At 39.9% G+C, this 16596-nt stretch overlaps 1 protein-coding gene across 1 annotated transcript in view; it reads left to right on the top strand.

Moving 5' to 3' along the window:
• Nucleotides 1-15900, top strand: part of LOC124594856 (ATP-binding cassette sub-family C member 4-like) — a 289353-nt gene extending 273453 nt beyond the window's left edge. The window contains exons 23-26 of the mRNA XM_047133319.1: nucleotides 109-269; nucleotides 577-706; nucleotides 15345-15455; nucleotides 15559-15900. Of these exons, the coding sequence (XP_046989275.1) occupies nucleotides 109-269; nucleotides 577-706; nucleotides 15345-15455; nucleotides 15559-15642 (486 nt within the window). The 3' untranslated portion in view covers nucleotides 15643-15900. The remainder of the gene's footprint in view (nucleotides 1-108; nucleotides 270-576; nucleotides 707-15344; nucleotides 15456-15558) is intronic.
• Nucleotides 15901-16596: the final 696 nt, after the last annotated feature.

Raw genomic sequence — 16596 nt, 5'->3', positions numbered from 1 at the left:
AACAGCTGAGCAGTTTGAAACAACTAACCCAGCCACTCTCCACGGTGAACTACGTCACACACACATGATCTCAGTAGTTGTTACTCTGCTTTCTTTTAATGTTGACAGGTGGAGCTCAAGTCCTGTGTCGAGACACTAGACTTCCAAGTTACGGAGGGCGGCAGCAACTTCAGCGTGGGCCAGAGGCAGCTGATCTGCCTTGCTAGGGCCATACTCAGGAACAACAAAATACTCGTACTCGACGAGGCCACTGCCAACGTCGACCCAGAGTGAGTGTCGCATTACTTATATTAATTCCTTCCTAATCCCTTTACTGAACACAGTTTATGTTTTCATAATCGTGCCTGTATCCATCTAAATACACAGAGGGTGTGTAGTTAATTGCGTTACACTGTAAGTCGTCGTCTCTGTGTATACCTTCATATTGTGGGTTGTGATTTTATCACCTATATGGTTTAGATTGTGTGCCTAAGTTCCTTGGACCACCTTCGCAAACAGGTGAGTTCTTCTTAATGGTAGGAAATTCTCTCTGTAGAGCCATTTATGTGATCGAATTATTTAAAATTTGTGTTACAGGACGGATGCCCTGATTCAGTGTACGATTCGCAGAAAATTCATGCACTGCACGGTGATTACTATCGCCCACAGGCTAAATACTGTTATGGACTCAGACAAGGTGCTCGTGATGGACGCTGGAACTGTAGTGGTGAGAAACAAATATGTCACTAGACAATGTCCTACAACAATCGTCAATAATAGCTTTCTTTTACCAAACACACACTGAAAAGCAGTTTCTTATTATATTTTGCACACAGCAGTCTGTCATTTAATTTTGCGAAGTTAAATCTTTTAAACAATGGATTTAGCACCAGAGTAATTCGACTGCAGCTGTCATAGCCGTATAGGGTTGCCAGCTTTTTACAGTGAAAATAAGGGAGCGAGGAGTAAGCCTACAAAACAAATACTTCAAATAGGGTTTTCTACAAGTAACAGTAGAAATTATTGCTTTTGTTTACAGACTTTACTTCCTTCTGCCAAGATTCATTATCTTTTACATTTTTAAATAATTCACTGCAATTAAAATTAAAATGCATTGCTATTTGCAGATCTGCTTTTATAAGGTCAGTGATATCTTTGTTGCGCATCTCTGGCAATTTATGGTTCCTTAGGGAAAAATTCATTCTGCCTCGTGGTTTGAACCAGGAATGCTTAATACAAACCCAAACTATTTTCAGCAAATTTGGTAGCTGAACATTTTTTGCGCTGAAGGTACAGGGAACATTAGCTCACTTGTGACTCTTCAGGCTCACTTATTTCTATAGATATGCTTTTCTTCAAAATATCCTTTTCATTACAAAACCCATCATGCAAACAATTTCACCTACATCATCTAGCTGAAATGAGTCAATTATTTCTTGAAGATGGTTAAATTTTAGCTCTGAACTTACAAAAAGTGGCATTCAAAACTCTTTTGGAATTGGCAATTTATCTTCAAATTAGAAACTCGCACATTGAAACAAGATATTTTTATTTATTTATTTCTCAGTAAAGGAATTGCACAATAAGACAGAAAACACAAATTGTGAATATTCGGTTGTTTTGCCAGTAAACTCATTTTTCTGCCCACATAGTCGCCCTTAGGAAATAGCTACATGCAGTACAACACCCGCAGTTTGGATTTTACCCTTAAATAATTTTCGTTTGTTTCTCTGCTCCCCTTCCACTTTCGTTTAGCTGTTGGTGTTTCCCAGACTGGAACCCTAAACTTTTAATATCACGAAGGAAAACGAAACGAATCAGAACTGTTTTATTACGTCATACAATCGATAGTATCAAGTGCGACATCGAAACACCGTTTCTTTCGTAGTTGCATCAAGAAACTGTAGAATTAAAGAGGGAAGACCAGTGAAAAATCAGCTTCAATCAATGCAAGCAAGATAACTCTTTTTCGGAATTTTGCAAATAAGAAGGTATTCGAATCGACGCGGCTTACAATTAGTCACAGAAAAATGAAATAATTTTCTCCAAAACGTAGACGTTTAAGGACGCAGGAATGTTGTTTCTAAGTGCGTTTAATGTTTGACAGCACTCCAGTGGTAAAGGAGACGGAAGGTTTTTGCCCAATAAGCGGTTTAAATGGATAGACTGAAAAAAAGAAGCTGCTTTGCTTTCAATTTAAGTAAGGTGAGAACGGACTCAAACGTGAGGGAACTGTATATATCAAAACCTATTACAAATCGTGTTTTACCAAACTTCTCATTGCTATAAGTACTTGTGGCTCAGTTATGTTGTAACGTCCACGCTCGGGCGTACGTTAACTCTTTAAGGCCTGTACTATGATAAGTTGACGGGCTTCACCTTTTTAAGAAAGGATTTTACTACATATGTTGACCGCGTGTACCTGAATGGAAGCAAAATCGGACTTATACCCAGTCAGTAACAACAATGATACGTCAAGCAAGTATAAGTGCAACTACACGTTAGGACGGGTAGAAAAACGTACACTGCAGATGCTACCAATGGTTAGTAATACGGTCACCAGCCTAATTAGGCATTGAGTGAGTTTTTCCCTTGTACAAGTAGATGTACGAACAAGCATAACCACACGTAATAATACTGTATTATATGGTGAATTTTTGAACCAGAAAAATCTACTGAACTAAGATTTTTCCTTTCTGTACTAATTTGAACAAGCTATAAATACACCACATTACACTACAGTTATTACTACGACTGCGTTTTGTCTATTGATCCGACTGAAATCGGACATAGGTCACCCTAGAAATAGCACTTTTGACACACACACATACAATGTCAATTTTAATAATGGTAAAACACTGATAAATTTAGGTTTTATCTTGACTTTAACTTTGCTGATCAAATCAGTGCAATCACTTCAGAATTTTAATGAATAGAAAAGAAAAGAGTGAAAGAGAGGGGTGGGGGGGGGGGGGACCCTGAAAGTGCTATGATCACAATGTTGAAACCATTAACTATTGGAAACATTAATTACTCAAGATTTAAAAAATATGAATTATTACTCTTATTGTCCAATTACTTCCTCATTTAACTACCATTATTTTTGTCTCAAATTAATTAAACTTCATTACTAAGTCAATTCCAAATTTATCTTAGTACTCTGTCAGACCTTTGCCCTTTACTCATATTTTCATTTACAATAATGCTCATTAAGATTCATTCTAGCATAAACAGGTCTGCAGTTAATTCTTATTAACATAAACTTTAAATCTTCATTTCGGGACACTCGGATTGCACAACATGTGGAAAGGACCCTGTCTAGGTGAGTGATTAGGATAATTCATTGATAGAACAATTCTGGTAAAAGTTAAGTTATTATTGAACTGTCAGGAACAAACTTAACACTGGTCCACACGAATACAATTCTAAAGATTCAACCTGTGCGAGTCGATGCGGCGGTAGGCGGGCGGCGAGATGGCGATACGCACAGCACACATATAATCACAGCTATGGCTTTTGCTGTAGTGGCACTTTGCTTCTTCTTGGCGTCGTAATCCTTTTCAATCCAGTGCCTTTAGAATATAGCCATGCTGTATAGTCGTCGGACACGGCACATCCGAGGCTCAATGGAACCACTTTTTCCAGGATAGCCTCCTCGATTCGGTACGTGTTCCTCAGACCGATGCCCAACTCCGACTGTACCGCTGCTGAGCCCGTTATGCCGTACCGCGCCCGTGTGCATTTTCCCGCGCTCGCCTGCCATCCACCTTTTACTGCTCCCCTACAGATAGGGTATTCACCAAAGGTTTTACATTCCACACATCTTAATACATTGCCTACGCATGGACCAGCCGCACAATTACAATTTCAGACATGTTACAACAGATTCAACAGGGATTACACCTCAATTTTGTTATAGCATTGCTTGAAATCTGACATAAATATTAATATTCACATCTAAAGTTGCTTATATTTTCTTTAACATAATGACACGAAAAGAAAAAGAAATGAAATTAAAACATTACGTACATTAATTCATCGAAATTCCAAAGAAAAAATTTATTATATGTTCAGTAGTTGTTACACATGCCCCTGTTTCCAGAAAATTTTACGAAGTATAAATTTTATGGGAACACTAAATTTTACATTGATACAGTTGTTCTGAATCTTTAAGTGAATGTCCAAAAAAATTTATACCACATACTTCCTTTCACTCACATTATACAGGTCTATACTTTTTAACATATCAAGAACATTTACTTGTCGTTTACTAAAGTGCCTTTTGCACAGTCCAACTTCCCATCACAACACTATTAAAATAGCAAATTACTCATTTTTACTAACTTTTTCAAAGAAATAATTTCAAAATCTGGAACATAAATATTTAACTACAAAAGCAAATGCAAATATTTGTATACACTATAAGACAATTTATTGCTGCTTGCATTGAATGGCAGTCCATTTCCTTACTTACTAAAAAGAAAACAAACACACACACTAATATTCAGAAAATTTACTACACATATTTGCTGCCTATTATTCAGACTTGGGCAGTCCTTTTCACCTCATTTCACCACATCACCTGTATCACACTTACAATTTTCCATTGATTATTTATCTGCCCTCAATGGTGTTTGGCAGTCCTTTATATTATGACTCATATACTGTCCACTTTGGTTTTTGGCATTTACCCTTTCCTTTTTAGTCATTCTCTCCATACATTCTTACATTTATAGTGCATTTGGTAATCTGGAACTCACATAACTACATTAGCATATTGATATTTGTATACATATATTTACAGAGATTAGTTACATTTTGAATAAAATAGTTTCATCATAGGGTACAGCACATTTACTGCAAATTGCTTTCTGAGTATCCTTATGTCACTCATTTCTAGGAACATACAGTTTCAGGTCTACAACATTTCTTACACCTAAAGGTCTTTTGGATTTTGGGTAGATCAGGTAGTAAGCATTGTCGTGTGGAATGTTCTATATTATATATGGTCCACTATAAATATATTTAAATTTGGAAATTTCATGGTTCAGTTCACTAGACTTTTCGTGGGTTTTTAAAAGAACATAATCCCCAATTTTAAATTTTGAAACTTTCAGATTTTTATCATGTCTTTTTGATCTAGATTCAGCTTTTTGCTTTGCCCTTTTTCTGACTAATTCTTTCTTTTGACTCAACCCCAAACTTGTACAAGGTGGAAACTCTAGTTTTTCCTCTATTAAACCTTTACTTCTGCTGCCTAACAAAATTTCTTCCGGTGGGAACCCAGTAGATTCATGATGTAAGGTGTTCATGACATTCTCAAAATCCGATATAAATCTGCCCCAGACTCGAAATCATGCCCCTTCCTGCTTTTTTTTTTCCACAATGCATCTTGGTCGACTGTGACATCGTCCCAAGATACGTTCCTGACCTGTGAACCATTTATATCTGGCGGCTTTTTCGGTTTCTGGAGTTCAAAGTCTTTACTTACTTGAACTCTTTGCAAAATAAACACTGAGTCGTCAGGTGGCTCTTTCTTTCTTTGTTCAGTCTCAACATCTGGGTTTTGTTTTGAAACTTCGTCATCATTAGTTACAATATCACAATTAGCTGTATCCCCCCCTTATTTTCGCTATTACCGAAATATTCATCATCTGAACTATGGTCAGAATCTGACCATTCTGGATCGCTTTCAGGTTCTAACATAAAAGCCTTTCTGAGACAGGCACTAAGTTCTCCCTCTGTATTTTGGTCAGGCATTAATTTTAATTCAATATCCTCTTTCGGCAAAACGGCCTCATCATCAGCTTTACTCACATCTACTGTTAATTCATACTTCGTTTAATCCTCGTGGACTTCAATTACTTTTAGGTAATCACCTGCCTCTTCCTCTCGGTGCTTTTCAGTAGCAGCTCGTACTGTTGGCGCATCGTTAACAGAAGTACTGCCTCGTCAATGCTAAGGATTTCATCCTGCAATTCCTGCCTATCATTAACTTTCGCCCTATCGGCAGCACGCGTACTTTGCGCGGCGCTATTTACTCTCTCCTCTTTAAATCCGGGCCACGTCACCTTATCGACGTCCCTATTATCTCCTTTTCCACTAACTAATTTCTTTGCCTCATACTCCTTCTTAAAATCCTCCCACTCACATTGCTTTAGGCCCTTGTACAGATCGCCGATCTGCACACGCCAATTACTTACTTCTGCTACTTCATTCTCGCCTTTTACTTTATTGCAAACACTGCTATCCGCACCTCTCTGTGTATCCACAGCTTCATCTATTATTTCCTTCGCCACGGAATTATCACTCGTAATATATTCATCAGCTCTTACGGCTATGTTCGTACCTAATGCTGCCGTATTGCTAGCGGCTTCTCTCCGAACAGCTGTTCTGCTAGGCTGGGCCGTTGCCCTCTGATGCTCCACTCGCCTGTTAACATGTAGCGCTCTGTGCGGCAGAGATGACTCATTCTGGCTCGCACCTAACGCTTGTTTCGCATCAACACGTTGCGTCGTTCCACGCCTGTCTCTAACCTGTCTCATAACTTTACTGTCAGTTCGGTAACCTTTCTTAGATCCCCGCTTCCGTTTGGCCCGCAACGTTCGCGGAAATCAGTTTCCCGCGTCGTTATTATTTTGCGCGGTGTATCCTCTACCGCGACCCGGGTAACTTCCTCTTCCTCTGCCTCTACCTCTACCTCTCTGTATCATATTGACGCGAAACCCTTCTCCGTCATTTCTCTCGTCATTATTACGGTTATTTCGGTTACCAAAATTTTGATAATTGGCACGACTTTCGCGCCAGTGGTCTTCGTCTTCGACCCTTTCGAGAAACGCTTGGAAGCTGCGATGATTGCTTCCCACGTATCTCTTTGAATCTTCTGGAAGCTTTTTATATAGTTCCCACATGATTTCTGAATCTGATCTTCGACCTCTTAAATGCGTCAATTTCCGGTACCAATATTCGCAGAAATCTCTCAAAGAATTCCTGCCCCTGTTATCATGAAGCTTGGCCATGATAAACTCGCGCCATAAATGATCCTGTTTTTGTTCGGACCAATATTCTTCCGTAAACCTTTGCTTGAATTCTTCGAATGTCATTCGTTCTGTATTCAAATTAATTCCCCAGCGCTTAGCGTCACCTGCTAAGGCGCTAATTACTACGTTTATCTTTTCCTGATCAGATAAGTATTCAGGAAATATTCTTTCGCAATTTTTGATGAAATCTAACGGATGCCATCCGTTATGTTTCTTGGCGGGATCGAAGCGTTCCTAACCTTCTAACAGCTTTGTAATTGGTGTGCCATTACAAACAACACCAGGTCTATCTTTAATTTTACTCTCTAGATCGGAAATTTTGCCTCGAATTTTCGAAGTATTTTGTTCACAGTTTTGTACACATCCGGTAACTTTCTCACCTAAATCTCTTTCAGTGTCTGAAACTGCCTTTTTCAATTGCGAGATTCCGTGTTGACATTCGTTTACGATCTCAGTTTTGAGACCGAAAACTTTTTCGTCTACTTTTGTTTCGACCAGAGGCTCTACTTTCTCTTGGATGTTGAGAATTTCAACATCAAATCTACTATTAATGTCGTCAATTTCCCCCTGCATCGTATCCATATTCTTATTAATTGTGTTAATTTCAAACTTCATAGTATTTACCACAGAACTTAAACTACCCACTCTTTGTTCTACCTGTTCTATTTGTTTACTAATTTTAATTCCTTGCTCTTCGACCTGTGCTTTAAGCTGATCATTCTGTGTTTTGAGCTGATGGCTCTGTGTTTTAAGCTGCTCGTCAACGTGTGTTTTAAGCTGACTAATCTGACTACCGACTTGTTTTTGAAGCTGATCATTCTGTGTTTTGATCTGCTCACTCTGTCCTGAAATTTGTTTGGTTAATTGTTCAAATAAATCGTTTATGCTTAAAATTTTCACACTGTTTTGTTCTACGGAATCGGTGTATTCCGATCCTACTTCAAAAGTTTCTTTCGGTTCTTTCTTTATCTGTGGAGAATCAAACATGTCAGTGGATTCATTCACATACCCACTATCATCTACAAAGTCACCCTCTGCTTCCTGTTTTGTCCCTTGCGCTGTTCGAGGCGATCTCAACCATTCAATCTGTTCATTAACATGTTCGTGGTATTGTATGTACGCCAATTGTCTTTCGCTAACGCCATCTGTTATGTGGCCGCGTAAACTCCTGCTACTGCCATGCGCCTCTTCCATTACGCTCGGCACATCTACTGTTTCTACATTCCTGTCTTTATTGAATGCCAATTACACCTCTCCACTGTACTTGACGTTCACTGCTATTTACTTTACTGAATACTATTGCAATACGTGCCACTGAACATCCACTGCTCGGTATTCACATTAATTTGTGACCGACAACAACTGGATGTCCTGTCACCGGGAAGCCACTTGTAACGTCCACGCTCGGGCGTACGTTAACTCTTTAAAGCCTGTACTATGATAAGTTGACGGGCTTCACCTTTTTAAGAAAGGATTTTAGTACGTATGTTGACCGCGTGTACCTGAATGGAAGCAAAATCGGACTTATACCCAATCAGTAACAACAATGATACGTCAAGCAAGTATAAGTGCAACTACACGTTAGGACGGGTAGAAAAACGTACACTGCAGATGCTACCAATGGTTAGTAATACGGTCACCAGCCTAATTAGGCATTGAGTGAGTTTTTCCCTTGTACAAGTAGATGTACGAACAAGCATAACCACACGTAATAATACTGTATTATATGGTGAATTTTTGAACCAGAAAAATCTACTGAACTAAGATTTTCCCTTTCTGTACTAATTTGAACAAGCTATAAATACACCACATTACACTACAATAATTACTACGACTGCGTTTTGTCTATTGATCCGACTGAAATCGGACATAGGTCACCCTAGAAATAGCACTTTTGACACACACACAGACAATGTCAATTTTAATAATGGTAAAACACTGATAAATTTAGGTTTTATCTTGACTTTAACTTTGCTGGTCAAATCAGTGCAATCACTTCAGAATTTAAATGAATAGAAAAGAAAAGAGTGAAAGAGAGGGGTGGGGGGGGGGGGGGGGACCCTGAAAGTGCTATGATCACAATGTTGAAACCATTAACTATTGGAAACATTAATTACTCAAGATTTAAAAAATATGAATTATTACTCTTATTGTCCAATTACTTCCTCATTTAACTACCATTATTTTTGTCTCAAATTAATTAAACTTCATTACTAAGTCAATTCCAAATTTATCTTAGTACTCTGTCAGACCTTTGCTCTTTACTCATATTTTCATTTACAATAAAGCTCATTAAGATTCATTCTAGCATAAACAGGTCTGCAGTTAATTCTTATTAACATAAACTTTAAATCTTCATTTCGGGACACTCGGATTGCACAACATGTGGAAAGGACCCTGTCTAGGTGAGTGATTAGGATAATTCATTGATAGAACAATTCTGGTAAAAGTTAAGTTATTATTGACCTGTCAGGAACAAACTTAACACTGGTCCACATGAATACAATTCTAAAGATTCAACCTGTGCGAGTCGATGCGGCGGTAGGCGGGCGGCGAGATGGCGATACGCACAGCACACATATAATCACAGCTATGGCTTTTGCTGTAGCGGCACTTTGCTTCTTCTTGGCGTCGTAATCCTTTTCAATCCAGTGCCTTTAGAATATAGCCATGCTGTATAGTCGTCGGACACGGCACATCCGAGGCTCAATGGAACCACTTTTTCCAGGATAGCCTCCTCGATTCGGTACGTGTTCCTCAGACCGATGCCCAACTCCGACTGTACCGCTGCTGAGCCCGTTATGCCGTACCGCGCCCGTGTGCATTTTCCCGCGCTCGCCTGCCATCCACCTTTTACTGCTCCCCTACAGATAGGGTATTCACCAAAGGTTTTACATTCCACACATCTTAATACATTGCCTACGCATGGACCAGCCGCACAATTACAATTTCAGACATGTTACAACAGATTCAACAGGGATTACACCTCAATTTTGTTATAGCATTGCTTGAAATCTGACATAAATATTAATATTCACATCTAAAGTTGCTTACATTTTCTTTAACATAATGACACGAAAAGAAAAAGAAATGAAATTAAAACATTACGTACATTAATTCATCGAAATTCCAAAGAAAAAATTTATTATATGTTCAGTAGTTGTTGTTACAATGTATACAGGGTGTTAGAGACGGAAGTGCAGGTATTACCAGTGCTGACTGAGGACAGTATACTGAACAACATTATATCAGCATTTACTTCATTTGCAGACTAATAATCGTAGCTATTAGCATAGCATGTTCTGATGTTGGTTAGTACCTTTAAGTGTGTGTGGCACAAGCAAGCTATTAGAGGTTTTTCTTTCTGCCAGATAGCAGGTTAAATATTGAAGAGTGGACACAAAAAGATAGTCTACGATGACAGGTGTAGTCCACTTCGTGGTGAAATTACGAAAGTGAAAAAAAAAAACATCGGCTGTAAATCGTGCTTTGTGGTTTTGGGAAGACTGTTAGACGCAGATAAAAAGCAACTTACAATCTGAAGTGGGTACATATTACGGTAGGAATGATCACAATATGTCGCCCAGGGTGGCCGAACGGTTCTAGGCGCTACAGGCTGGAACAGCGTGACCGCTACGGTCGCAGGTTCGAATCCTGGCTCGGGCATGGATGTGTGTGTTGTCCTTAGGTTAGTTACGTTTAAGTAGTTCTAAGTTCTAGGGGACTGATGACCTGAGAAGTTAAGTCCCATAGTGCTCAGAGCCATTTGAACCATTTTTGATCACAATATCTGCACCTGTACCCTTGACACCCTCTCTATCAGATGTACTATCATGAGAATAATTATAACCGTCGATGCAAATAATAATAGTGAAAAAATAACAATTACAATTTGACACTAAGAACTACAGTAAATTTAAATCGCTTATCACGTTTGATGTTGTGTCTACCATCATCAGAAACACGAAGGAAAATGTAATGACAGAGGAGAAGATTGAAATGACACTGATAGTGGGTGTTAAGGTATAGAAAGCAGACAGTTTCAACAGGTGACTCTGGACACAAAGCTGATGGCTTGGGGAAGTGAGATTGGAGGGCGGGAATTGACTAGAGACAGCTGCAGGTACAGTGTGTGACAGAGAAAACTACTGTAATACAATGTCGCCCATTAATTCTTTTTTTGCGTAGCAAACGCGTGAAATTTGTCGATATCTTTGGAGAATTATATGTAAGTTGGTGATGGATTGGGGGGGGGGGGGGCAGAGAGGAAAGGAAGGTATTACAAAATTATACTGGCCTGGGATTTGACCCCGGGATCTCCTGAGTACTATGCACTTGTATTGAGCACTGCGCCATCCATGACACAGTGTTGTCGCACCTGTGCGTCTGTCTCGACGCGCCTCAAGGCATACGCACACTCCCACCGAGCGCCACCTATCCGCAGTCCCTGTCAATTTCCTCCACGCTCGCTACTCTGAGGTTCCCGCAGGGGTCAGACGTACTCGTGTATCCACACTAAAGAAGGTGGATCCATCTAAGTGAACCAGTTATACATGAATGTGTGGTGTCTGTTGTTGCGGACATATCCGAAAGAACAAACACCACATATTCATATATAATTTTCGGATAAGATCGTGTCAAAGTCAAGTTCCTGATACAGGAATAAATGGTTGTGAATATGGCTCTATTGTATAGTGGTATGGAGGTAGAACAACAAAACACAAAGAGGATACAGTCTCTTGCAAAATTCTTCTCATTAACACAGGTTTTCCAAGACAGCTAACCTCAACAGAGCCAGCATGTTCCTTCGGTTATTACAATAGTTCAAATTCTCTACACCACATTAATACTAGCTTTCCTTTCACATTTACTGTACTTATAATTTTGCTCACTTAAAGATGTCAACGTTTTTGTCTTCATAATTAGTAACAATTCCGCCCTGATATTAATTTTATCACTTCCCCGTGAAACGGACTGTTCTCGCCCTGTGCTCAGTAACATCCTAATTTTGATTACCACTGCACTCAACGTCAACACTTGCTATTTTCATGTCTGTCCTTTCCTGTTTATTGCTTCTCTTATTTTATTCTTGCCAAGTTGGACGCAAACCAGCGACGAACTAACTTTAGCCTTATTTGAAAAATCCCAGCGTTTACTTGAAGCTATTTATCGCAATAAAGACCACAAAAAACTAAGATAGCCGGTGTATGAAAGTTTCTGCATTGTGTAGGACAATCAGCAACGAAAGCAAGCATTAAATATACATAGATATTAAGCTATTTGCTTGCACCAAATCAATGCCGTGTTTGATGAAGGCAATAATTTAGTTAGCGGAAAATATTTCACATTTCATGAACCGTCGATACTTCTACATATTTAAAATTGCTGATAGTCTTCAGATTAATGGCGTGAACTGAAGACAAATATATGGACGGTGAGGACTAGTCGTATGGACTGACCGTAATTTCTGCGTATGGGTTATATTCTTCTTGCGTTACGGCCTCTGTTGGACCACGGGTAGCCCCTTCGTGGACTGCATTCTCCTTCTCCCAGAACCTCTTCATTCTTTCTCTTCTTCTCTCCCGCTCTTCTTCCGAGATCTTCAGTTTCCGTTTTTCCTGTCGGCTCCACTGGTGACACTCTAATCTTTTCCTGTATTCTTCTCTGTCATTGATCTCCGGCATATTGGTTGGTGTATGTTTGCTCCTCAAATTTTCCTTTCCTTCGACCTTGATCCCCAATTCCAACCAGTCCTTCCGAAGCTCAACAACGCACTTGGTTCCTGTCTTTCCCCTTGTCCTCCCTGTTGTTTTCTTCGTCATTTTGTCCATACTCATCCTAACTACATGCCCAGCAAACCTTGCCCTTTTGAGTCTGATTTCCCCGGAAATTGTTCTCCTGTTCCGGTACAATTCTTCCGTAGGTCTTTGCATCCACCTCTCTCCACCTCTTTTGGGACCTAGTATTTTTCACAGTATTTTTCTGTCTTCTTTCTCTAGTTGTTCTCCCCATTTCCTCCTAGTGTCATCGTCTCAGCAGCATATAATACTGCGTTCCTTACTGTTGCCGTGTAGTGGCTTATCTTTGCCTCTGTGGATATATCCTTTTTATTGTACATCTCTCTTGCCATGCAGAAGGCTGACTTCATCTTCTTCATCCTCTCTGTTATTCCCCCCTTGCTCCTGTTCCTTCCTGTTATAAATTCTCCCAGGTATTTAAATTTGTCCACCAATTGCACAGTGCCTTCCGGTGCTTCCCAGTCTGCAGTGGTATTTAATGTTTTTGTCTTGTTATAGGCGATCCTCAGTCACACCTTTCCGGCTACCTTACTTAAGTTGTCGAGTAGTGTCTTTGCGTCTTCTTCCGTCTCACTTACTGGCTCGGAGCACTATGGGACTTAACAGCTGTGGTCATCAGTCCCCTAGAACTTAGAATTACCTAAACCTAACTAACCTAAGGACATCACATACATCCATGCCCGAGGCAGGATTCGATCCTGCGACCGTAGCAGTCGCACGGTTCCGGACTGCGCGCCTAGAACCGCGAGATCACCGCGGCCGGCCGTCTCACTTACTATTGCTATGTCATCTGCGAAGGCTAGGCAGTCCACTTGAGCCCTGTTATCCGTTTTGTCCCTCACATGGGTCTTTGGTATTCCCATTTCCTCGTTTATAGCTCTCCACTGCCTGATCACTTCGTTCAGTGCTATATTGAACAACAATGGTGACATTCCATCTCCCTGTTTAACACCAGTCTTGATCTCAAATTCTTCTGACAGTGCTCCTCTGAATCCCACCCTCGATTTTGTGTCTGTCATAATTTCTTTTATGAGTTCTTGTGTAGTTCCATCAAGTTCTCTGTTCTTCAGGATCCTAATAAGAGTCTGTCTGTCGATGGAGTCATATGCCTTTGTGAAGTCCACGAAGGTTATTACTGTCTTTTTGATTTTTAAGGCCGTGTGTTCTATCAGTTGCTTCAAGATAAATATCTGTTCTATACAACCTCTTCCCTTCCTGAATCCCGCTTGGTAGTCGCCAACTGTACTTTCTACCTGTTCTTCTACTCTCTTGAGCAATAGTTTTAACAGCACCCTGTATCCGACCTGTAGTAGCGATATTCTTCTGTAGTTGTTTGCATCTCTCTTGTCCCGCTTCTAATGTATTGGTACTACAATTGCATTCTTCCATCCTTCTGGCAACTGCTTTGTTCTGCAGGTCTGATGAATTATGTTGGTCATGTTGTCTATTGCTATGTTGTCTCCCCACTTTATCATCTCGGCTACTATACCATCTTCTCCAGCTGCCTTAATATTCTTTAGATAGTTTATGGCACGTGCGACTTCATCCCTGGTTGGAGGGCGTGGCTCTCTCTCTTCTGTGTCTGTCCCCAGTTCCAGCTCTTCTTCAGGTGGTTCGCAGTTCAGCAGGTCGTGAAAGTGCTCTGCAAAAATCCGACTGTTCTCCTTCGCACCGACAGCCAGCTCCCTTTTCTTATCTCTCATAAACAGTTCTCTACCCTTGTATCCAACCAGACTCTTTTTGAATTTCCCGAAAAAGTGCCTGCTGTTGTTTTTCCTGAAGTAGGTCTCAATATCGTCCAGTTCCTGCTTCATCTTCTGTCTTCTGGTCCATCTTATTGTTCGGGCCGCTTCCTTTCTTCCTCCTAAGAAAACTTCCCATTTTTCCGGGTCCTTCTTGCTGCTCCAATCTCTCCAGGCTGTCCTGCGAGTCTCTACCGCTTCCTCACATTCCTTGTTCCACCACCAGTGCTTCCGTTTCTTTTCTTCCTTTCCCCATACTTCAGTCTGTTTCGTCATATTTCGCTTCCTGTCGTCCCATTCATTGAATGATTCAATTACTTCCTCATAGCTGGATCGATTGTGTCTTAATTTGTTTCTGTCTATGTTTTCTGTTCTTCTATTCGTCTGTGGCAGTCTATCCCTGTTTGGAATCCAAAGGCACTTAACTTGTGTAGATAGTGATCCGATTTTATTCTTGTGTTCTTCCTGACCTTTGTGTTCATGATGTCTTTAGCATTTGTCCAGCTGATTGCTATGTGGTCAATCTGGAATTCTCCAAGGTGGGTGCATGGGTTTGCCCATGTCTTTTTGTTACGCAGTTTGGCCCTGAAGTGTGTTGTCGTCAGTCTCATTTTGTGTTCTCGACACAGTATATGTATAAGAGAATTTTGTTAATCATGTAGGTTACCGAAGACTGTATTAACCCCACCAGGCTTCCGGAATCAAACTTACTTTTAATTATTTTAAGTCAATAAGAATTCTGGATTTACGAAAACTTTTGAAAGAATAAACATTTGATTTTTCAGGAGTATGACCATCCACATATTCTGATGAAGAATCTGGATGGTTTTCTGTCGAATCTTGTGGCAGAAACGGGAACTGCGATGGCGGAACAACTGAGAAATATTGCTGAGAAGGTGAGAGCTTTAACCAACGTTTTCAGAAAAGCGCAAAAATTAGGAAATATCTTTCTCATGTTGGAACTTGAAACATACGTAGTGACGTTATTGCTTCTTTCAGAGCTATACTACACTGACTGTCGTGGAAGAAGAAACGAAAGGGGAAGATGATGGTGAAGAAGGAGAACAAGTCACGAGGCTATAGTTCTTCAGCTACTTCCTACACTCCCTTTGCTGTCGCCATGACACTTTCCCATCTGTTGTGAAAGAGCCCAAAAACTGTTAGAGACATTTCATTTGTCACGTGTAGAGTGGAGACATAAAATTTATCAGTGCCTGTTACTAAGACTAATTTTATTTATTGAGTGTTTATTTGCTATTTAGAAGCATCGGTTGTAATTTTTTTACCGACTTGCCTGTTACTGACACGTACCTTGAAATACATTTAAAAGCCATTGATGGACTTTTTTGTCCTGTGTTCTTTATTATAAATTCGTTTTTAATATGGAATCACGTTTATAATCTTATTGCTAATAACAATCGCGGATTTTTTTAGCTTAATGTCTAGATTAATCCAAGCACCGAAGTTTAGTTTGTGACTGAATGAATCACTTTTACGATTGGAGTTGTTCTGCGGCACAAATGAGTCACTGCTCATACCGTAGGATATAAAGTAAACTTGAAATAGACTACTCAGTAGATTCACAAGATTCAGAAGCAACGTCAGGGTACTTCTGTTGAAGAAACTTCATATGGTACCTTTTAATGCCATTTATTACGAGAGCTCTACATACTTATGAAAAGTTTCGTTGTTGGTTCAGTTTCGTCAAGACGGGAATAAAAGCCTAGATTCAGTAAATGCAACGCGTAATACACGGTTGTAGTACAATTAAGAAGCATGGTAGGTTACACTAATTCTAGTTTCGACTGTGATTTTCATACGTAGAAGCCTGAAGATATCAACTTAGTAAAATGCGAAATGTCTAGAGTTTCATTTATTTTAATCTCCGTAAAGACAGGTCACTCTGTAACAGTTCCAAGACACTTCCAACACTAACCAAAGACGATCGATTCCTACGCCGCCTGAACTGTCTGCCAGGAACTAATAGGGTCTTTTTCTGTTGTCTTCCTTTTAAATAAAAGCGTCCACATGAATCAA

The sequence above is a fragment of the Schistocerca americana genome, chromosome 2 (genome assembly GCF_021461395.2).
Source record: "Schistocerca americana isolate TAMUIC-IGC-003095 chromosome 2, iqSchAmer2.1, whole genome shotgun sequence".
Classification (NCBI taxonomy): Eukaryota; Metazoa; Arthropoda; class Insecta; order Orthoptera; family Acrididae; genus Schistocerca; species Schistocerca americana.
The sequence above is the reverse complement of the archived record's forward strand: the minus strand, read 5'-3'. Positions and strand labels throughout refer to the sequence as shown.